Source organism: Bos indicus x Bos taurus, chromosome 11, assembly GCF_003369695.1.
Source record: "Bos indicus x Bos taurus breed Angus x Brahman F1 hybrid chromosome 11, Bos_hybrid_MaternalHap_v2.0, whole genome shotgun sequence".
NCBI lineage: Eukaryota > Metazoa > Chordata > Mammalia > Artiodactyla > Bovidae > Bos > Bos indicus x Bos taurus.
The window spans coordinates 103,607,611-103,628,091 of NC_040086.1; the positions used below are offsets into that span (position 1 = coordinate 103,607,611).

The following is a 20,481-nucleotide window of genomic DNA, read 5'->3' on the forward strand; positions in this document are numbered from 1 at the left end:
CCATGGGGTCACAAAGGAGTCAGACGCGACTTCACAGCTAAACCACCACCACCACCACCACCTCGGAAATGACCCCACGGAGCCTCCGTCTGCCCATCCACAAATGGGGCGGCACGGCCCCGCCTGCCAGCCATGCGGGGACAGGCCCTGGTTGTCAGCCCGGTGCTCAGCTGGAGGGCACCCGCAGGGAGGAGCCCTTCCCGGATGGCTCTCGGGGACCATTCAGAGGGAATGAAATCAGCCCGTCTGCTTCGATTCCCGCTGATGATGTCCATGCGTCATTAGTGCCAATTAGGAGAAACGAGGGCAGAAAAGCTTTTGGCCTGGGGGCCCGGGCTGGTGGGAGGGTTGCTGGGACAATTGAATTCCCCACCAGACAAATGTGATTACCGGTGCAGCCTGAGCCCACCTCCCCGGGGGCCCGGGACATAAATGGCCAGGTGGGGTGGCCGCGCTCGCCCAGCCATGCAGGTCCCCAGCCCCAGCGTGCGCGAGGCGGCCTCCATGTACGGCACCGCGGTGGCCGTCTTCCTGGTCATCCTCGTGGCTGCGCTGCAGGGCTCGGCCCCCGCCGAGAGCCCCTTCCCCTTCCACATCCCCCTGGACCCCGAGGGGACCCTGGAGCTGTCCTGGAACGTCAGCTATGCGCAGGAGACCGTCTACTTCCAGCTCCTGGTGCGGGAGCTCAAGGCTGGTGTCCTATTCGGGATGTCGGACCGAGGAGAGCTGGAAAATGCTGACCTGGTGGTACTCTGGACTGACAGGGACGGCGCCTACTTCGGGGTGAGTCCTCCCCCACCGCAGCGCCCCCGATCCTGCCCTTCTCTGCACTCGCCCTCCCGAACCTGGCAAAGGAAGTCTCCCTCTCGCCTCTCTGGTCCCCTGTATCTGAGCATCCCTGTGTCCCAAGCTTGGGCGTCTCGGATGCTGACATGAGGTCAAGATGGGAAACAGGTGGCTTCCCTGACTGCCCGGCACGCCCAAGGAGCGCAGCCCAAGACGGGGGACACGCTCACCACATAAAGCACAGCCTCTCCACACCTCCATGTCGCCCTCAGGAGGGAGGCCCCCACGCCCCCACCTGCACAAACAGCGTGCGGAGCTCACACACACCCAAGCGAGGGGCCCGGCCTGCGCCGCCTGGGAGCTGGTGCTTGCACACGTGGGTGACCTGCGCACCCGGCCTGGAAGGAACCATCCACACTGAGGCACACACCTCACTCCACACCCCAAATTCACCCTCAATTCTTGCTGGAAAGGGTGGAGGAGCAGGGAGATTGCCCTTCAGAGGAGAGGGGCTTGCGGGGCCCTGGACAGACTGCAGAGGGTCCCCCCGGGTGGGGAGAGCCCAGCCATCCTGCCCTGAGCACCGCCCCAGCTTCCTCTACCCCCGCCTCCCTGGGGGCCAAACCCGCTCTCTCAGGGACACAAACCCAGGAGGGCTAACACGCTCCTGCAAGTCAGCAGGCACTCGATCTGTGGGCAGAGGGGCTCTTACTTCCTGAAGAGTGGGAATCCGGCCGGACTGGCTAGCCAGGCTCAGGAGGGGCCTCCCAGCCTCATGTGCCCCATCTGCAGAGTGGGTACGATTCTGCCTCTCTACTTTCTCGGGATAAGGGGGTTCACATGAGCTGACACCCTTGGCTGATCTTTCTGGAACCCCAGGGGTGCTCCATCCAACCCCCACCACAACTCTGCAGGCAGGAAGGAGCTTTGCCCATTTTCCGGGGAGGCGGGAGCCTGGGTGAGCCTGACCACCAGCCGGATGGGATGGGGGCCACTGGCTCTGGGCCGCCCCGCCTCCCCCGCACGAGGCAGCTCAGTGGCTCTGGGTCACGGCCCAGGAAGACCGGGGCAGCACGGCTCCAAGCCGGTCCCAGAGGAGCAGCGAGCCCCGGGCCCAGCTTCCCCGGCTGCCAAGAGAGCTGGGGTGACTTTCGCATCCTCCCGCACAGGCAAGATTAATTTGCACAACAAATTCCTATGCAAACAAATGTCAGGCTTGTTTTTCCTCCTCTAGCAATATGTTCAACAAATACATTCTAGATTTCCAGCTGAAGGCTCACAGGCTAAGTTTCTGCTTCTGTTTGAACTGAGTCCTGCAGATCCCCAGCGTCCCCCGGCAGGAGCTTCGTCACGGCGCTTTTCTCCAGGGGGGAGATTTGGCAAAATCTTTCGTGGGTTTCTTTTTTTCCTCAAGGAAATGAAGAAAATGTGCTGCCGCCCTGAATGCAGGGTTTGAAAGCATTCTGAGGCCGAATAGCTCTGGCCCGCGTTGCCCCTCACCTGCTGGTCGGGGCAGGGCCTCCCTCGCAGCCGCCTGGCCCAGGGGCTGTCTTTGGTGCCCTGGCCTGGAGCCCCTGGGTGGCCGGGCCTTAGAGCTGGGTGCCAGGAGGCAGCTGGGGATAGGGGAGGGAAGGGGCTGGCCAGAGCCGCCGCCCTTGAACATCCTGGGGACCGGCAGTGGGTCTGTGTGGTCCGGGGCCTCAGTTTACCTTCTCCAGGCAAAGCTGGGACTCGAGTGAGGTGCGCAGGTGCAGGGCTTCACTCTCTCGGGGCCTTTGAGTATGGGCTGGTGCCCACACCCCACTGCCAGCGTCTCTCTCTCCCCTCATTCTCCACGTCTCCAAGGCTCTGTGTGCTGTCAGGCCGCTGTCCCCCAGACCAAGAGGGATTCTTTGTCTAGGACCCCACGTCCCCAGTCCTGGCACCTCCTGAGTAATACAGGTTCTGGGCCCCACCCAGAGGTCTGGGAACCTGCTTGGCTGACCAGCGCCGGCTGGCATTTGAGGTCACCTGTCAAGGCCAGGCACCCCAGGGCGGGGTGTGTCCAGGGACTGTGCTGTGGGTGACCACCCACCCCCTCGGCCCGGCCGCTTGGGCTCCAAGCCTGACCTTGTCTCTGCAGGATGCCTGGAGTGACCAGAAGGGGCAGGTCCACCTGGACTCCCAGCAGGATTACCAGCTTCTGCGGGCACAGAGGACTCCAGAAGGCCTGTACCTGCTCTTCAAGAGGCCTTTTGGCACCTGTGACCCCAACGACTACCTCATCGAGGTGGGTGGCGGCCCGCTTGCTGTGGGCGGGGTGGAGCCGTCGTAACGTCCGGGGCAGCATCCCGGGCCCCTCACCCGCAGAGAGAGGGGCTCCCAGGGGCAGCCAGGCAGGGACAAGGCAGCTTGGGAGAAGCCAGCTCTGCTCTCAGCCTCTGATGCTTTGAATAAGCAGCTCTTGGCTGACACTTAGCTGACATGTTTCTAGACGTGGGTCTCGCCCCGAAGCCTTCTAATGGAGCCCTGAGTGACCTTGCCCTGGACTCGCTCTCTCCTCTGGGTCCAGCATCTTCAGTGGAATTCTGGAGAAGACTCTCCAGGAGACTTTGGTCCTTCGACCTGGCCCTGGTTGGCCAATGGTCTTTGAGGCTCAGGGCAAGCCCCCGCCTCCACTGGGCCTCAGTTTACCTGCCTGCAAAGGGAGAAAGGGACCTACAAGTAAGGCTCAACCTACTCCGTCCAGGAATTCACGGCCACAGCGGATCCGAGACCCTTAGGGAAAAGCAACCCGGTTTTCTCTTGAAGACAAAATCCACCTAACTTTTCAGTGCACGTTGACACCCATGGTCTTGCGTTATCTTTGCAGCATGACAGTGACACAGGCTGGCCTGGCGCAACGTGAGGAAACCGAGGCCAGACGGGGGAGGACGTGCCTGGGTACCCATGGCGTGGTGGGGACAGAGCTGGGGCCAGGATAAGTCCTGAAACAGACGGGTAGTGTTCTGGGGGCTCCGGAGAGCGCCAGTCCTTCCTGTCTCAGAGCAGGAAGAATCCAGCCTGGGGCAGAGGGGTCGAGAAGAAGGGGTTCATGAGAACATGACGCTTGGGAGGCAAGAGAGTCCTGCACCCCGAGAACTTAGTAGGCTACAGTTTTATAGCCAAAGGAGAAGTGGGGTGGGGAGAAGACCCTCTCTGTCTTTCTTGAGTAGACATCACGCTTCCGTCGTCAGCTCCTCCTCCCGGTCGGGCAGGGGAGTTTCCCTGTCCCTACATGGTCAGGCCAGGTCCACAAAGCACCGCTTTCCTGTGTGCAGAGGGCAGGCCCTAGCTCACTGAGCTCACTGGGCAGGGCTGGGGGCCTCTTGCCACCGCTGTTTTCTTACTTGGGGGGCGCGTCTCTTGCTGCTTCTGTATGGTTTTGTTGCTTGGTTCTGTGGTTAAGCAAATGCTTCTTGAGTAATCATTAACATTCAGGGGTCTCCTGTACTTTTTCCTACTTAGAATCCGCTAATGGGATTAACTATTTAATCACCTGCTTTGTCCCTGTCACTTCCAGAAGGTCACCCGAGTCCTCAACTCTCCTGCTTGCTTACCCATGGAGGAGGCAAGGGCGGGCAGAGCACCCTCTCCCCGAACTTTGCAGGGTGTCTGATGCCCACGTGTGCTCAGCTCAGAGCTTCTAGTCTGGTGCGGGGCAACCTCCCGCCTGGAGCTCTGAGACACCTGTGCAGAGAACAGCCCTATTCCCAGGGACCTGGGGGAGGCAGAGGGACCCGGGGGAGGCAGAGGGACCCGGGGTCCCAGATGAGCCAGCCTCGTTCACAGTGAGCCAGCAATGGTTAGTTGAACGGACACTAAGCGAATGTAGATTGAGGGCATTTAGGAAGACAAAAGGTATTAATGCGTGGGCTCTGGGCATGGGTGGCCTTGGATTTAATCCCAGCCCAGTTCACACAGAGCCTGAAGGTTCCCGTCCTTCACAGAGATGAGAACCAAGCATATCACGGTGGGGAGGGACCCGGCAGCCTCCCGCTCACCAGGAGCCGGGCTTGGGGCTGTGAGTGACGAGGCCCCATCTCGCCTGCAGGACGGCACCGTCCACCTGGTGTATGGATTCCTGGAGGAGCCGCTCCGGTCGCTGGAGGCCATCAATACATCCAGCTTGCGCACGGGGCTGCAGAGGGTGCAGCTGCTGAAGCCCAGCATCCCGCAGCCGGCCCTGCCTGCGGACACGCGCACCATGGAGATCCGCGCCCCCGACGTCCTCATCCCCGGCCAGCAGACCACGTACTGGTGCTACGTGACCGAGCTCCCGGACGGCTTCCCCCGGCACCACATCGTCATGGTACGCGGGCCCCAGCGTGTCCACTCCTGGAGAGCTGTCCGGGGTCCAGCCCCACGCATGCTCTGACCCCCATCACCCTGCTCGCTCCCCCTCCGCGCCCCCCAGGGCTGCTGCAGCCCGGCTTCCAGCCTGGACCAACCGATGTCTTGATTTCTGCATCTTCCCCTGGGATGGGAATGGCTGTCTATCTATCTGTCTGTCAGGCCACACTCCCCCTTGAAATAACAGCTCAGCTCAGGGCTCAGTTGCTCTGAACATGCACCTGGAGACACAAGAATGACAACAGCTGCTGGATTACTCTTTGTCTGGCTCCAGGGGAAGGGAAAGTGGTTTACCCACTCCATCGTCCCAGCACTACACACACAGCCCTACAGATCAGCATCCTTATTCCAGTCGAGGGTGTATGGCCCAGAGAGGCTGTGTGAGCCCCCAACTTACACAGCAGGAAGCGACGGGACAGACTCACAGCTGCACCTGCCCCCTAGGCTCAGGCTCAGCCTTGAGCAATCTCCGTGTCTCCAGCCCCTGCTGCTTTCACGCAAGGACTGCTGACTTCCTGTCTCCCCCAACCAAGAAATGACTTGCCGGGGACCCCTTCCCTCTGCTTCAGCTCTCACCATGACCTTCTGGCAGATCCTGATTGGTTCCCAGGTGGTGGGTTAGCTCCCAAAACCCTGGACTCGAGGCTCCCCAGAAACCACCGGGTGCAGCCCTCCCATTTTACAGATGGGCAAGCAGAGGCCCACTCGGGAGGGGGGCTTCAGTGGGGGTGAGCGTGTGGGGGCGGGGTCTCAGCGGGTGCCCACCCCGCAGTACGAGCCCATCGTCACCGAGGGCAACGAGGCGCTGGTGCACCACATGGAGGTCTTCCAGTGCGCCGCCGAGTTCGAGACCATCCCCCACTTCAGCGGGCCCTGCGACTCCAAGATGAAGCCGCAGCGGCTCAACTTCTGCCGTCACGTGCTGGCCGCCTGGGCCCTGGGCGCCAAGGTGCGTGCCCCTCCCGCGTCTCCCCGGGGCCCCCTCTCCCCACTGCCTCTACGCCGCTGGAGTCCCATGGCTCTTTGGAGCCACAGATGCCTCCTCCAGCCCCTGTTCCTTCCCTCATGGGCATCATTCTCACTCCCCATCAAGTTCCGCTGGATTTGGAGGGGACTGGCTGTGTCCAGGGTCTTCCAGCAGCTTCTTCCAGCAGCTCAGCGGTGGGCTTGGGCGGTGGGCTTGCCTGGGGTTAAGAGCTCTCTGCACCCCCTGACCTCAAGTCTAACAGGAGCACTGTGTGGGCTGGTAACGAGCTGCCCGTCAGTGGGGGAGCGTGGTTCTAACCTGGCTGCCCCACCAACCCTCGCCCCCACCCTTGCAGCTCAGGCTCCGGCACGCGGGTGGGTTTGCCCTGGCCCCCAGGGCCTGCCCTGGCACCTGCCCATCTGTCTTCTGGGCTGAGCCCTCCCTTTGCCCTCCGCAGGCCTTTTACTACCCAGAGGAAGCAGGCCTGGCCTTCGGGGGGCCCGGCTCCTCCAGATTTCTCCGCCTGGAAGTTCACTACCACAACCCACTGGTGATAACAGGTAGGACGTCCGAGCGCGCCGCCCTTCTTACCTGCCCCCGCCTGCCCTCGGGAGCCCGTGGACTCGCTGTGTCCCGAGGGGTAGCCGGGCTGGCAGGGCTCAGCCTGCGTCCTCTCCCCCGAGTCCAGCCTGCCTGTCGCCTGACCCACTGTGGCCTGTGGCCCTCTCAGCCTCCTCTCTGCCCGTCTCCTGTGGCTGCGGTGGGCTCTTAAAGGCGCACACCCACACAGGAGGGGCCCAGCACCTCACCCCTCCCCCTCCACAAACACCAGCTGCTGCCGCCCTGGCACTGCCCCGGGAACCACCTGGGAAAGGCAGCTTGAGGTTTCTTGTGTGCCCATTTTGCAGATGAGGAAATTGAGGCCAGGGTAAGACACAGCTCACCCCTCCCCACAGCATTTCCTTGCTGGCACCTGCAGAGCAGACGGCTAGTATCAGGATGTGCCGACCAACGGGGACACAGACAGTGGAGAGAGGGTGTCAGCTGGAGGGCGTTGCAAACGCCGTATCTCCCGGAAGTCTAACTTCTGTGAGGCTGCTAAAACCCAGAGACGCCCCCTACCCCTGAGCACGAGGGGTGCTCCCATCTTCTTCCATTCCCAGAACAGCATGGGCCGGGACAAGGCACCTGGCTGGATAGCAGAAAGCAGGGCCCTCCGAGCCAACATCATCCCTGACCCAGAACCCAGCCTCCGATGGCTTGACCATGAGGAGGCACAGCCCCAGACTGTCTCCAGGGGCAAGGGGCGTGCCTGGCTCAACAGGGGTGTTTCTGGCCATGGACCTCCCTCCTGCTTCTCTCGATGGAGCAAATGTGTGCCTGGAGTGTGCGTGTGACAACGGGGTTTTGTTTCCACGTGTTCTGAGTCAGGGCAGCAAACAGGTCCTGCTCGCCTGGCTCTCCTCTGAGTGGCCCTCGGCGACGGCACCTGGAAAGGCATCTGGGATTGATTGGAAATGTCTGCCCTGGGTGCTGGAGGGGTGGCTCCCGTCTGCCTCCTGCTGTTGAGTCCATGCTCAGCAGACAGAAACCCACGAGACCCTCCGCATGGGAAGCAGTGTGATCTTGTTCCCCGATCGACCACAGCAGACCTCGGGTCCAGGAAGGTGCAAAGGCTTCTCAGGAGGGAGACGCAAGCAGGGGGCCAGGAGGTATGAAAGGAGGAGTCTCGGTGGCCCGGGCGGCATGGTGGCGGCCTTGGAGGACGAGGAGCCTTTTCATGAGGGAAGCCGACACGTGCTGTGTTCCAGATGGAGGGACAGGCTGTGCCTAGACATGGAGGTGGGCAAGGCCAGCATGCTCCAGAAAACACAGGTGGTCCGGCCTGGCTGTAGCGTAGGGGCTGGGAAAGCGAGGTGGGGGCCAGAGAGCAGGACGGCTGGGCCGCTCTGCACCCGAAGGTGGGCACAGGGTCAGTCTTTAGGAGGGTGATGCCAGCTGATACTACCCCAGAAAGTGAGAGGGTTTTCCTCCCCGTTTCACCGGCGTCTTCCGCCATATATAGCCACACAGGCTTCTTCTCACTCACTTTTTTTTAAATGACACTTTTCATTTGTGTAATGAAGGGCAGAAACGGTCTGATAAGAACCTGAGCTCCAGGCTGGGCCCAGCCCGTCTCTCCCTGGTGGTGTGACCAGGCGTGGGGCACCCTCCCCCTGCCCGTGCTCACTCACTCGCTCAGCCGCTCTGGGGCTGTGAAGGCTCGGGACACAGCACTCCCAACAGGGTGCAGGCTCCGGGGGTGAGCTTGACCGGTAGCCGCCAGCGATTTCTTCCCGGCCGCATAATTAATACCTTCTGCCACCGCTAGAATTATCTGCCGCACGCACAGAGAGGACCATAAGTCAGCTTGGGCCTTAGCGTGGTATGGGATTTATGGCTCATTTAAAACCTGAAAGCAAATGGATTTTCGAAAACTCCTTAAGCATCAAGGAAGTCTGTCTCTTCCTGATTATCTGCTTGTATTTATGGATCCTTTGCCAAATATAAGGACGCTCCTGTCGCTTCGCAAAATCTGGAGATGGGTCTCTTTTCTATAAATATCAAAATTCCACAATTATTTCATTATTTAATCCCTGTCTGAATTTTAACCAATTGCATCTCCCTTTTTATTATTATCCTCTGATGTAATCAGCCCAGAGACACAGAGGCTGAGTTTGGACACTGCGGTGGTGGTGGTGGGGGGGGTGGCTGGTGCAAGGGGGCGGGAGGCAGAGGCGATGTTCTTGGTTCCACCTCAGAGCAGCTGAGCAGGGAGACAGCCCGGCCCCAAAGGCGCCGTGGGCTGCATTCCAGCTCGGCTACTTCCCAGCCCTGCAGTTCTTGAGCAGGGACTTTAGCTCAGGCTCTGTGCCTCAGTTTCCCCATCTATAACGTGGGACGATGATTCTTTGGTTCCACGGGCTCTCTGCCCGGCTCCCAGCTCTCCTGCGTATCCTGAGGGGGTGAGCCGTGTCCAGCTCCACTCCTCCCCCGTGGGATCAGACCTGAACTGCTCAGGGCCTCGCTGAGCAACTCCAGGCAGGGAGAGGGCAGGAAGGGGCCGCTAGAGGCCTGTGGGTGCCAGCATCCCCGGACCTCCGGCCATCAGCTTCACATGACCACTGGGAGGCTGCCCAGGAAGTTTTTGGACTCGCCAATTAGCTGATGGCAAGAAGAGCCGGCAGGTGTGGCTGGACTGTGATGGGCAGAAGCGATGATTCTTCTTTGGATGAGGCCTTTGACTTTGAGTCCAGAGAGGGACAGCAACTTGCCGGAGATCACACAGCACACTTGAGCAAACGGAGCCCAGGACGGTGTGTGAGCCGGGGGAGCTCCAGACCTCGCCCCAGGAGCCCAGGACGGTGTGAGAGCCGGGGGAGCTCCAGACCTCGCCCCAGGAGCCCACCCTCCTTCTCAGGTTTCTCCTGGGACGTCTTCCCAGGAGATGCAAGCCCTGGGTCAACCCTGCAGGACAGGAATCAACAAGGGAGCCCCAGAAGGACGTGCCTTAAATACTTCCTGCTGACCTCACCATGCAAACCCGCGCTCACCTGCTCAGGGGCAGAGGCTCCTCTGTGAGACCGGCCGTGCCCTCCTCTCCGCCCAAACTGAGCGGTTCGCGCTGCGGGTGGATTCCAGCTCAGGGCCCTGTGAACTCACAGGAAGAGCATCAAGGCGCCTGCCCAGCCCTCTGAGGGACTGGCCAGCTTCCCAACCCACGGCAGGCATCTCGCCCTGCCCGGCTCAAGAGCACCGTTCTGGGCTTTCGTTGCTGCCTTAGTTAAGTCTTCCCGGAGCACTTGCCTCGTTTTCGCAGAAACAATAGCTCTTTCTCTCCCTATGGGAACCGCGCGGGGTGCGTGAATTTGTCTTCCGGTAACCATGGCGTCTGCCTGGACTAAACGGGTGTGGGGACAAAGGCAGGGAGCAGCAGGCATGGGTGCCCAGCGCCTCCTGGCTGAGGGCGGCTGGGGGTCATGTGCGGGGCTGGGGGCCAGGGCCTCCGCTCACCTCCGTCCCTCCTCCCCCCAGGCCGGCGCGACTCCTCGGGCATCCGCCTGTACTACACGGCTGCGCTGCGGCGCTTCGACGCGGGCATCATGGAGCTGGGCCTGGCGTACACGCCCGTGATGGCCATCCCCCCGCAGGAGACGGCCTTCGTCCTCACCGGCTACTGCACGGACAAGTGCACCCAGCTGGTGAGTGGCCGGACCCGGGGCGGGGCCTGGCACTTCTCCTGCTGAGGCCCGAGGGTGGGCACCAAGGGCAGCAGCTGTGACCTCGCTCCCCCCACCCTGCAGCTTCTGCAGCCTCCCCAGCCCCCTGACCCCAAGGAGCCTGCCTGCGGCTGCGTGTTCTGCATCACCCTCTCCAGCAATAACTGTGGGCCCCCATTTGGTGGTGCGGCTGGTGGTAAAGAACCCGCTGGCCACTGCAGGAAACGTAAGAGACTCGGGTTCAATCCCTGGATCAGGAAGATCCCCTGGAGGAAGGCATGGCAACCCACTCCAGTACTTTGCCTGGAGAATCCCATGGACAGAGGAGCCCGGCAGGCTACAGTCCAAAGGGTCACAATGAGTCGGACACGACTGAAGCAACTGAGCATGCACGCATTCAGTCCACACCCCAGCCAGCATTGAAAATACGAGTTCAGCCACGAGTGGGCAGGCACGCGTTCACCGCGGAAAAACGCAGCTGACCCCCAAGGCCCCCTCAGCGCAGCGTCCTCTCCTCTGCCCTGGCTGCCAGTTCTGGGATCTTTTGTTTCCTTCTAGATGTTTTCCCTGCTTGTTGCTACAAGCCCGTTCACTTGCGTGCTTCAAAACAAATTGAATAGTTCGTCCGTGACTTGCCCTTTAACCGACGCGCAGCACGGATGAAGTGGGAACTTCATCACCTGAGACCAGCCAGGCGTCCAGGGCAGAGCATACGAGGGAGCACTGGTCCCCGGGGCTGCGAGGGGCAGGTGGGCACAGGTAACATCAGTCTCCTGAGCAGATGGAGGGCCTGAGCTTCCGGAGGAGTGAAAGGGGCTCCCCAGATTCTGGGTCCTCCATGCCCCTTGCCTCCCCCAGTTCTGGCCAGGGCTGACCTGTCCTCTCATCACCAGCATCCAGGCTGCCTTAACTTCCCACTGATGGGAAGAAACCCTCCAGGGAATTTATGTGCACTCAGGAAACTTGTGCCAGGTGGATTCTGGAGGTGCAGCTGCCACGCACGGGGATGTGAGCTTTCACTGGGATGACTCTGGTAAAACGGCCCCCAGAAAGCCCACTCGGAGCTTACCTCCCCCACAGTACTGGGGTGTGCCCAGCGCCCCAGACTTACCCACCCACTGTGTTAGTGTCTTAGCGTGTCAATCATTGGGGAGAAAAACATCCCTGCTGTTCCATTTGAATTCCCCTATTTATAGAAGTAGGCTTCCCTGGTAGCTCAGCTGGTAAAGAATCCGCCTGCAATGCAGGAGACCCTGGTTTGATTTCTGGGTCAAGAAGTTTCCCTGGAGAAGGGATAGGCTACCCACTCCAGTATTCTTGGGCTTCCCTGGTGGCTCAGACGGTAAAGAATCTGCCTGCAATGCGGGAGACCTGGGTTGGGTCCCTGAGTTGGGAAGATACCCTGGAGGAGGGAAAGGCCACCCACTACAGTATTCTTGCCTGGAGAATCCCATGGACAGAGGAGCCTGGCGGGCAACAGTCCCTGGGGTGGCAAAGAGTCAGACACGACTGAGCGACTGACCTCAGGACACATTTATAGATGCTGAGGACCTTGGCACCGACCTCTAGGCCATTCGCCCTCCTTTTCTGTGAATACCTGCTCGTAGCTTCGTCCAGTGTTTCCGGTGGGCTGTCTGTCTTACTCTGGTGGTTTCTATTTGGCGGATGTTACTTCTCAGTCCGTTATGAATGCTGTGCACACCCTCTCCCGCATGGCCCCTTCACTGTCACAGAGCCGGGTGAGGGTTTGCATATCCACCCAACAGATGAGGAGCCTGGGGCCCGCGGGGGCCACCATGCCTGCCGTGCAGAGCGAGAAGTCAGGCGCAGCCCGCTCTGCGGTGAGGTTTAGAGTGGATTTGTCTTCCCATGAGTGGATCCCCTGGGATTTGTCCTTTGGCGGGGGCTCCTCGAAGCCTTAGGCAAGCAAAGTGCCCTTGAGACAGAGCTGGTGGTCGTGTTGACCCTCTGACCTTGAGCACACTTCTCGCCAGCCTGGAAACGAGGGCCTGCCTGCCTCCTCTCCGCAGAGTTTCTAAGTACTTTACAGCAAAAACAAAAAGAGCTCAGTGTTCTTGTTCCCCTTCCAATAGTACGTTCTTTGGGAAAATCGCATTTCTGTGGACGCTTGTGGAAGGGCTTCTGGAAGAGTGGGGGTCTCGTCTCTGTTGGCAGACCCCCGAGGGGAACAGCTTCCGCAGTCGGAAGTCTGTCCTGGTCTAGACATCCCAGCCGAAGACAAGCCCAGAAGAAGCACCGTGTTTTCGACCATAGGCCCCAAGACGGCAATCCCCCTGCACCTGTCACACATCTGGACTCTGGGGACCAAGGGGAGAGACCCGTGTCCCACCCATCGGCAGGGGCTCCCAGTTGTCACACATGTGGCCATAAGGTCGCCCAGCCCTCCATCACTGCAAGGGGGCCAGAGGGTGCCCCTAATGACCAAGGGCAGGGGTGGTGGCTGGCGGAGAGCAAGCTGGAGGCACGGAGGGGGAGTCGGGTGACTCGCAGAGGTGCAGCAACCTGTGGTCACTCGGTGACAGAGCTGCCGACCGTGTGGACGGCACGGCGGTGCAAGGTCAGGGAGATGACATGTGGTGGAGAAATCACTTGACGAATGTAATCGTTTTAGGATGATTTCCATCTAAACCGCATGAGCGTCACGTCGGGGGAACGTCTGGGATGTCATCTTCTGCCCTGGGGGTGATGTGAGGGCTGGCCCGTCTCCCCGGCGCTTCCCGGCCACGGCTGGGACGGCCAGCGCCTCGCCCGACTGGGGAGGAGGAAGGGCCAGGGCCACCCAGGCACAAGGCCGCCCGTGGGCTGGAGGCTGCGGCGGCTGCGTGCCAGGCCCTGACCCCGCCCCGTCCCGCAGGCCCTGCCCGCCTCAGGGATTCACATCTTCGCCTCTCAGCTCCACACGCACCTGACCGGCCGGAAGGTGGTCACAGTGCTGGCCAGGGACGGCCGGGAGACAGAGATCGTGAACAGGGACAACCACTACAGCCCACACTTCCAGGTGGGGACGCCCACCCCACCCGCCCCCGCCCCGCCAGGCCCGCCAGGGCGCGGCCAGGGCCCCGTTTGACCTTCTCTTCCCAACACCACCCCCCATCCCACGCTCACTTTGTAGTTCTAATGGCCTCCTGGCCGGAGGCCTCACTTAGCCATTCTGGCATCCCCCAGGTCGTGGGGTGGCAGGGTGGGGCACTGGGTCTGCAGGACTCTGAAGTCTCGCCTCGTCCTTGCCCCTCCCCGCCCTCTGCTCTGCCCACCCCAGGAGATCCGCATGTTGAAGAAGGTCGTGTCTGTCTACCCGGTGAGTGCCTGGTTCAGGGCAGGAGACCGAGGTGGGGGGAGGGCAGGAAGGATGGGGAGGGCAGAGGCCGTGGAAGGCCTTCCAAAACCAGTTCTGAGACTCCCCGGGGTTGCACAGGGGGCCCTTGGAGGGGCCAGGACCAGAGGGCACTTGGGGTCACAGGCCTCCTCCTGCCTGATCAGAGGACCACAGACCCAAGAGCTTCAGGGAGAGATGAGGGCCTGGGGCTCGCCAGTGGGTCGCTGACCATGCAGCAGGGCACTCTTGGGCAGGGTGGGGGCTGGCCCAAACGCAGGCTGTGACACCCGACCAGCCCCACGCAGCCACCAGCTGGCCTGTGGCCCAAGTAAGAAGCGGCCAGAGAAGTCGACTGGTCATCACTCCCTGGGGACACTCCAGGGTAGTCCTCAAGTGTGGGGACCCCGGGGGCCACTGTTGAGTTCCTCCGGGTGGACCGACCACTGTGGTCACTCGTGGGTCCAGCCCAGGGCACCTGGACCCAAGGCGGGCAGGTGCTGAGGGCGTCTGTCGCCTCGGCCCTCCAGGGAGACGTGCTCATCACCTCTTGCACATACAACACGGAAGACAGGAGGCTGGCCACCGTGGTAAGTCACCCCAATGTCCCGCCCCTGCCGCAGAGCTCAGGCACCAGTCTGAGCTCTGCTGGAGCGCAGGGCGGGGGTGCCCCTCGCTCACTCATCCAGTAAAGCAGCAGCTCTCACGCTGTGGGCCCTGGGCCAGCATCAGCATCCCCTCTTCAGTTCAGTTCAGTCGTGTCCGACTCTTTGCGACCCCATGGACTGCAGCATGCCGGGCCTCCCTGTCCATTACCAACTCCCGGAGCTTACTCAAACTCATGTCCATCGAGCCGGTGATGCCATCCAACCATCTCATCCTCTGTTGTCCCCTTCTCCTCCTCCTGCCCTCAAACATCCCCTGGGTACCCAATAAACACATAAACTCATCAGTTCCTCCCCAGGCTGGGTGGTGACTCCCGGCGATGTCTGCTTTAATGAGCTACCCGGGTTATTTTGATGGCTGCCCTAGTCGGAGAGCCAAGGCCACAGACATGTGTCAGCACCGGAGCCCACGCTGGGGTGAGGCTGGGGGCGTGAGGGGGCTCCCTGCCTCCTGCGACCGGCAAAGATGGGATAAAGCCGAGGATGCGGAGGAGGCGTCGCTCCCTGAGCTGCACATGCCGGCTGACTGCTGTGCTGTCTGTCTCTCTGGCAAAGGCTGAGGACCCCAGGAGGGCAGGGCCTCTGCCCACTCAGAACACGATCTGGCCTCGTGTGATGAGTGGGTGCACGCGTGCGTGTGTGGAAGCACTGAACACCCAGAGAGGCTGAACGGCAGCGTCTGGGGTGACGCTGGCGCGCCAGTGCTGACGGGGTCGTCTCCACCCTGCAGGGGGGCTTCGGGATCCTGGAGGAGATGTGCGTCAACTATGTGCACTACTACCCCCAGACGCAGCTGGAGCTCTGCAAGAGCGCCGTGGACCCTGGCTTCCTGCACAAGTACTTCCGCCTCGTGAACAGGTGATGGCTCCACGGGGCGTGCCCGCTGTGCCTTCCATCCTGGGCACGGCAGGGCAACCCCGGCCCCGAACACTCCCCCCAACCCCAAACCCTCCAGGCCCTGGGCGAAAGCAGGGCGCCCAGGAGCAAGGTGAGCAGGAACCTGGCGATCAGGCCCCCACCCACCTTCAGGCACCGGTGGCAGGCATCCCCAGGCGACCCCCATTCTTGCTTCCTATCGAGTCTGGACTTGGCCCGAGAAGCCCCTCCACCCAGCCCTGGAGCAGCCATTCCCACCTGAGCCAAGATGGCACAAGAGATGAAGCCTATTCGTCGTCAGGGCGGGAGGCAGGGCCAGGGCAGTGTGCTAGAAGGGCCGCTCTGGGGACCCCACCCCTCTTCAGGGAGGCATCACGGGTGCCTTGTTGGACTCCCCTCCGCTCCCCCAGACCCCACTCTGGACGGCTCCTTCTCTCACCAGGTTCAACAGCGAGGAAGTCTGCACCTGCCCCCAGGCGTCTGTCCCTGAGCAGTTTGCCTCCGTGCCCTGGAACTCCTTCAACCGCGAGGTGCTCAAGGCCCTGTACGGCTTCGCACCCATCTCCATGCACTGCAACAGGTCCTCGGCCGTCCGCTTCCAGGTGTGCCGCCGTGCGCACGTGTGCGTGTGTGCACGTGCGTGTGTGTGGCTTGTGAGCTTCCAGGTGTGCCGCTGTGTGCGTGCATGCGCGTGCGTGTGCGTGTGCATGTGTGTGGTTTGTCCACTTCTAGGTGTGGCTGCCCGTGTGTGTGTGTCTGGGGGGGCATCCATTTCCAGGTGTGCCTGCTGTGTGCATGTGTGCATGTGTGTGCACGTGTGCGTGCGTGTGTGGCCTCCCATGTGTGTGTCCGTGCGTGCGTGTGTGCATGTGTGTGCTGCATGTGTGTGTGCGTGCGTGCGTGTGCGTGCGTGTGCACACGTGCATGTGTGTGTGTGGTTTGTCCGCTTCCAGGTGTGCTGCCGTGTGCGTGCGTGCGTACACGTGTGTGTGTGCGTGCGTGCGTGTGCGCACGTGCGTGTGCGCGCGTGTGTGCGTGCGTGCGTGTGTGTGGTTTGTCCACTTCTAGGTGTGGCTGCCCGTGTGTGTGTGTCTGGGGGGGCAACCATTTCCAGGTGTGCCTGCTGTGTGCGTGTGTGCATGTGTGTGCACGTGTGCATGCGTGTGTGGCCTCCCATGTATGTGTGTGTCCGTGCGTGCGTGTGTGCATGTGTGTGTGCTGCATGCATGTGTGCGTGCGTGCATGTGTGTGCGTGTGCACGCGTGCATGTGTGTGTGTGGTTTGTCCACTTCCAGGTGTGGCTGCCTGTGTGTGTGTGTGTGTGCGCGCGCATGTGCGTGTGGTTTGTCCGCTTCCAGGTGTGCTGCCGTGTGCGTGCATACACGTGTGTGTGTGTGCGTGCGCGCGTGTGCGTACGTGCATATGCGTGGGTGTGCGCGCGCGTGTGTGGTTTGTCTGCTGCCAGGTGTGGCTGCCCATGTTGGGGGGAGGGTGCATCGGCTGGGGCCGGCTGGCTGCCCTTGGCCACACAGTCGCCCCTTCCGGACACCCAGCAGCAAGTTCTGCCCACCGCTGTGCCCCAGAACCCCTAGAGGACCCCAGTGGGTGACAGGGCTCCTCCCCCAAGGAGCTGGCAAGAAGCACTCACACAAAACAAAGACCAGGTGGTGAGAGACAGCCCAGACAGACAGCCGACCACCTACGGAGGGTGCTAACCACTGCCCCTGAAGGTGCCGCCCTCTCTGGCACGCCGGCACATCACGGGACTAACCTCAGTGGTGTGAGTGGGGCATCCGCAGCCTCCCCCGGAGCCTAACAACACAGCGCTCAGGGGGTGGGGGTGGTGAGAAGTCAGGGTCTGAGGCTGCAGGCTGGGTTCCCTCCTCATTCGGGACCCACCGGGATCCAAAGGCATCTCGCTCAGCCCCTGCGAGCTCCTGGCAGGGCCCAGGGCCTGGGCTGGGGCTGAGTTAGGTGGAGAAGGCCCCGCAGCCTGCAACTCTGTGAGGCAGCTTTCCTGGAAGCACTGGGAGCTGGACTAATCGCTAATTGAACATTCCCAGCCCCAAGGTGAGGGCCAACACTGGATCCTCAAAGAGCAGTTTGGGGCTGACGTCTGACGTGGTTAAGTGCGGCGTTTGACGCAGCCGTGTGTACGAGTCGGGGGGTGGGGAGAGCGGCTGAACACTCAGGCTGCACCCAGGCCTTCTGACCGCTTCCCTGAAGGAAGTGAGGGGTGGCCGAGCAGGCAGATGGGGTCGGCCCCGTCTCCCAGGTGAGGACCCCCACGTAGCAGTGGGCGGTTTGCTTTGGTTTGGGAGAAGGTGAGTTTAAGGGCAGGAACCCACAGGGTCACTGGGAGAAGTGCTGGGGGAGGTGGCCCCCACTTCGCCCCTCCAGCCTCCATTTACCTCCTCGTCCCTTCCTTGCAGGGCGAGTGGAATCGGCAGCCCCTGCCTGAGATCGTGTCCAGGTTGGAAGAGCCCACCCCTCACTGCCCAGCCAGCCAGGCTCAGAGCCCCGCCGGCCCCACCGTGCTGAACATCGATGGGGGCAAAGGCTGAATGTGGGCAGTCTCCTCGCTCCCCTCACCATGCTGTCCCTGCGGGCTCACAGCAGCCCTGTGCACCCCCTACTCTGTGAAGACCCCCATGGAACAGCCCAGCACGGAGGGCTGGACCAAGCCACCACCTGAGACCAGGGTCCGGTCCAGCTTTCTCCCCCAGGGACCCCCTGCATGGCTGAGAGGGTCCCGTGACAACTTTTGCTGACCCACCGAGGCCCAGGTGGACCAGGACCCTTGCACACCCTTTGACACAGCATAAGGGCAACCCCTTTTGGAAGTCTAGAGTCCAGAGCCCCGAGAGCCCTGCCATCTCGCTGGGGCTGGGGGGTGCCCGTCTCCTGGGACACGAGCCACGACCGGACGCGGGCCAGACTCCCGGAGCTGTCCCGGCCCCGCGTCCCCAGCCCCCACGGAGGGTGATCGGTGTTGCGTGTGACGGGTGCAAGTGCTGTTGTACTTAAACGTGTCCCTGCAGACCAGCTCGTGTGTCGCAGTGGGCGTCTTCTCTGCCGATGGGGGCAGGACAAACCACTTAGCTAGTTAGAGACTCGCCTGGGAAATTGCTCCATTGGAGGGTAAACAGATATTTTCGCCTACCTAAAGGGAAAGCCTAAGAACAGCTCTCACCACCACCAAAAGGATGAGATGGCAAGGATCCAGGCCAGGATCTGGATACCAGCTCCCTGGGAGATGGGGTCAATGGCCCAGGTCACTTCTCTCTGCGGTGGGACAGGTGGCTGACAGAGCAAGCAAGCCCTGGAACCAGACCTGCACTAGAAGGCCAGCCCCACCTCCCCGACCCTCGGTCTTCTCATCTGTGAGACGGGGCCAGCGTCGTGCAAGTTACTGAGACGATAAGGCTCACGCCTGGGGCCAGCACCCGGTGGCAGCTAGAGCAGGGTGGCGCTGCCTGGCCAGGCCTGCCTCCTGGGTCGTTTCCACCTTCCCTCCCTCTTAGCCGGCGCTCGTTTCAGGCCAAGTTCAGCTCTTTGATAGTTGCTGCCGAGAGAGACAGATTCAGCTCTGTTCAGCCAGTTCAGCAAAACGCTGTGCAGCTTCTAGGAGAGGGTGGGTGATGGATGGGCCTCTGGGCCCCCCTTACACCCCAACAGCCATCCGCTAAATGCCACTTCTCCTCCTGCCAGCACTTCATTACAGGCCAGGCGCTGCGCACCACGTCTTGTAAATCACACTGCCCCTGCCATAAGTCAGGCCGTGACGGCTGTGAGCTGCCAGGCCTGACGGAGGCTGCAGAGCGGCCAGCCCTCCGTCATCTTTAGAGCCTCGGGGGGCAGCGGGGCGAGAGGCCCTCCCTGCAGGGCCCCGGCCTCAGGAGGGCAGCTGCGTCTCACCTAGCCGCTGGCCTTGACCGTCTGGTCCAGGAAGTCCCCTCCCTCTGAGGGGTCCCGTCAGCCCGGAGCTCTGGGGGAGGGCTTGGAGGTGACCCCCGGCCTCACCCCCACCCAGCCCGTCTATCGCTTTGTTCCCCAGACCCTGGGAGGCACCAGCGGCGCCCGCCCCAGCCTCACCCAGGGGCGAGCCCAGGTCCGCAGGAGAGAAAGTCGCCCCCCGCCCCCAGGGTCCCTGGGGGATTAGTGGCAACCAGGAATCGCTCCCAGTTCCAGAACCTTCTGCCGCCCCCACTGACACGCCCTCCCCTGCACTCACTGTTGCCCTCGGGCTGGTCGCTCTTTTCCTTGGGGGCGGTGTGTGGTTTGCTCCACGCACAGGCCCCTGCCGCCCCCTGCCCCGCCCGGAGCATCCCACCCGGGTCATCTGTAAGAACATGCACCCTGGTTCTGCATTAACTCGGCCACGAGCCCAGGACACTCTGTCTTTCCTCCCACTGACAGACGGGGGAACTCAGACACCTAAAGCCAGGTGCCAGGGTCACCCAGCGTGCGTGGGGGGTCCTGGAGGTGACCCTGGGCCTGTGTGATGGCAGAACCCAAGCTCCCAGCCTCCAGCCTCCCCTGAGGACCCAGGCGGCACACCCTGCACCTCATGGGGACCGAGCTAAGCCAGCCAGGGAAATGTCTGCGGCCAGGGCTGGGCGCCCCTCAGCCAGGCCCCCCACGCACCGTCAAGCTCGCCCACCTTCTGCAGGACAGGAGCGATATGGGCCCAGGGGCCAGGGGTCCCGTTATGCCCTCTGCTGAGTGGCTCTGGCCAACCTACTCTCCTTCCCTGGGCCTTCCTCTCCCCGTCCGCCCACGGAGAAGGCTCCCTGGGCTCCTGGGGGCGAGGGCTGCTAGGGTGCCAGGCCTGGAGAGCCAGGCTGAGCTGTGCCCGTGCAGGCTCTGTGTGGAGACAGCCTGGGAGGTGGGGGTGCCTGGCCTGAGCCGGCCCCAGGATGCCCCGGGGCCACACTGCCCACTGGCCATTAGGCTCATGTGGCTGTTGAAGCGTAATCGTAAATAAATTAAAGTGATGTAAAATAAGGCATCTGGGTTCTCGGTCACAGCAGCCACATTTCAAACGCTCCACGGCCACATGTGGCCAGGGCTCCGGTATGCATTGCTGGGATATCGGCCCGTCCACCAGCATGGAAAGTCCCATCGGGCTGCTCCGCACCAGGGTCAGGCCCCAGACTGATGGGGCGGGAGCCGCCTGCACCCCCTCCCAGCTCCCTCCCAGTGGGCCCGGCGGCCCTGATC

At 62.0% G+C, this 20,481-nt stretch overlaps 1 protein-coding gene across 1 annotated transcript; it reads left to right on the forward strand.

Annotated features, from left to right (window-relative positions):
- Positions 1 to 443: 443 nt before the first annotated feature.
- DBH (dopamine beta-hydroxylase) lies at positions 444 to 20,265 on the forward strand. Its single transcript, XM_027556822.1, has 12 exons — positions 444 to 783; positions 2,909 to 3,055; positions 4,859 to 5,116; positions 5,930 to 6,106; positions 6,582 to 6,684; positions 10,199 to 10,365; positions 13,259 to 13,402; positions 13,664 to 13,702; positions 14,248 to 14,307; positions 15,113 to 15,240; positions 15,701 to 15,860; positions 17,691 to 20,265. The coding sequence occupies exons 1-12, from the start codon at positions 466 to 468 to the stop codon at positions 17,820 to 17,822; spliced, it is 1,833 nt and encodes a 610-aa protein (XP_027412623.1). The 5' UTR covers positions 444 to 465; the 3' UTR covers positions 17,823 to 20,265.
- The last annotated feature ends 216 nt before the right edge of the window (positions 20,266 to 20,481 follow it).

Excerpts from the sequence above, each read along its gene's own strand:
- DBH (XM_027556822.1), top strand. The coding sequence starts at position 466 with ATGCAGGTCCCCAGCCCCAGCGTGCGCGAGGCGGCCTCCATGTACGGC. Across the intron at positions 784-2,908 it reads GGGACGGCGCCTACTTCGGG|GATGCCTGGAGTGACCAGAA; the intron begins GTGAGTCCTCCC and ends TTGTCTCTGCAG. Across the intron at positions 5,117-5,929 it reads CCCGGCACCACATCGTCATG|TACGAGCCCATCGTCACCGA; the intron begins GTACGCGGGCCC and ends CCCACCCCGCAG.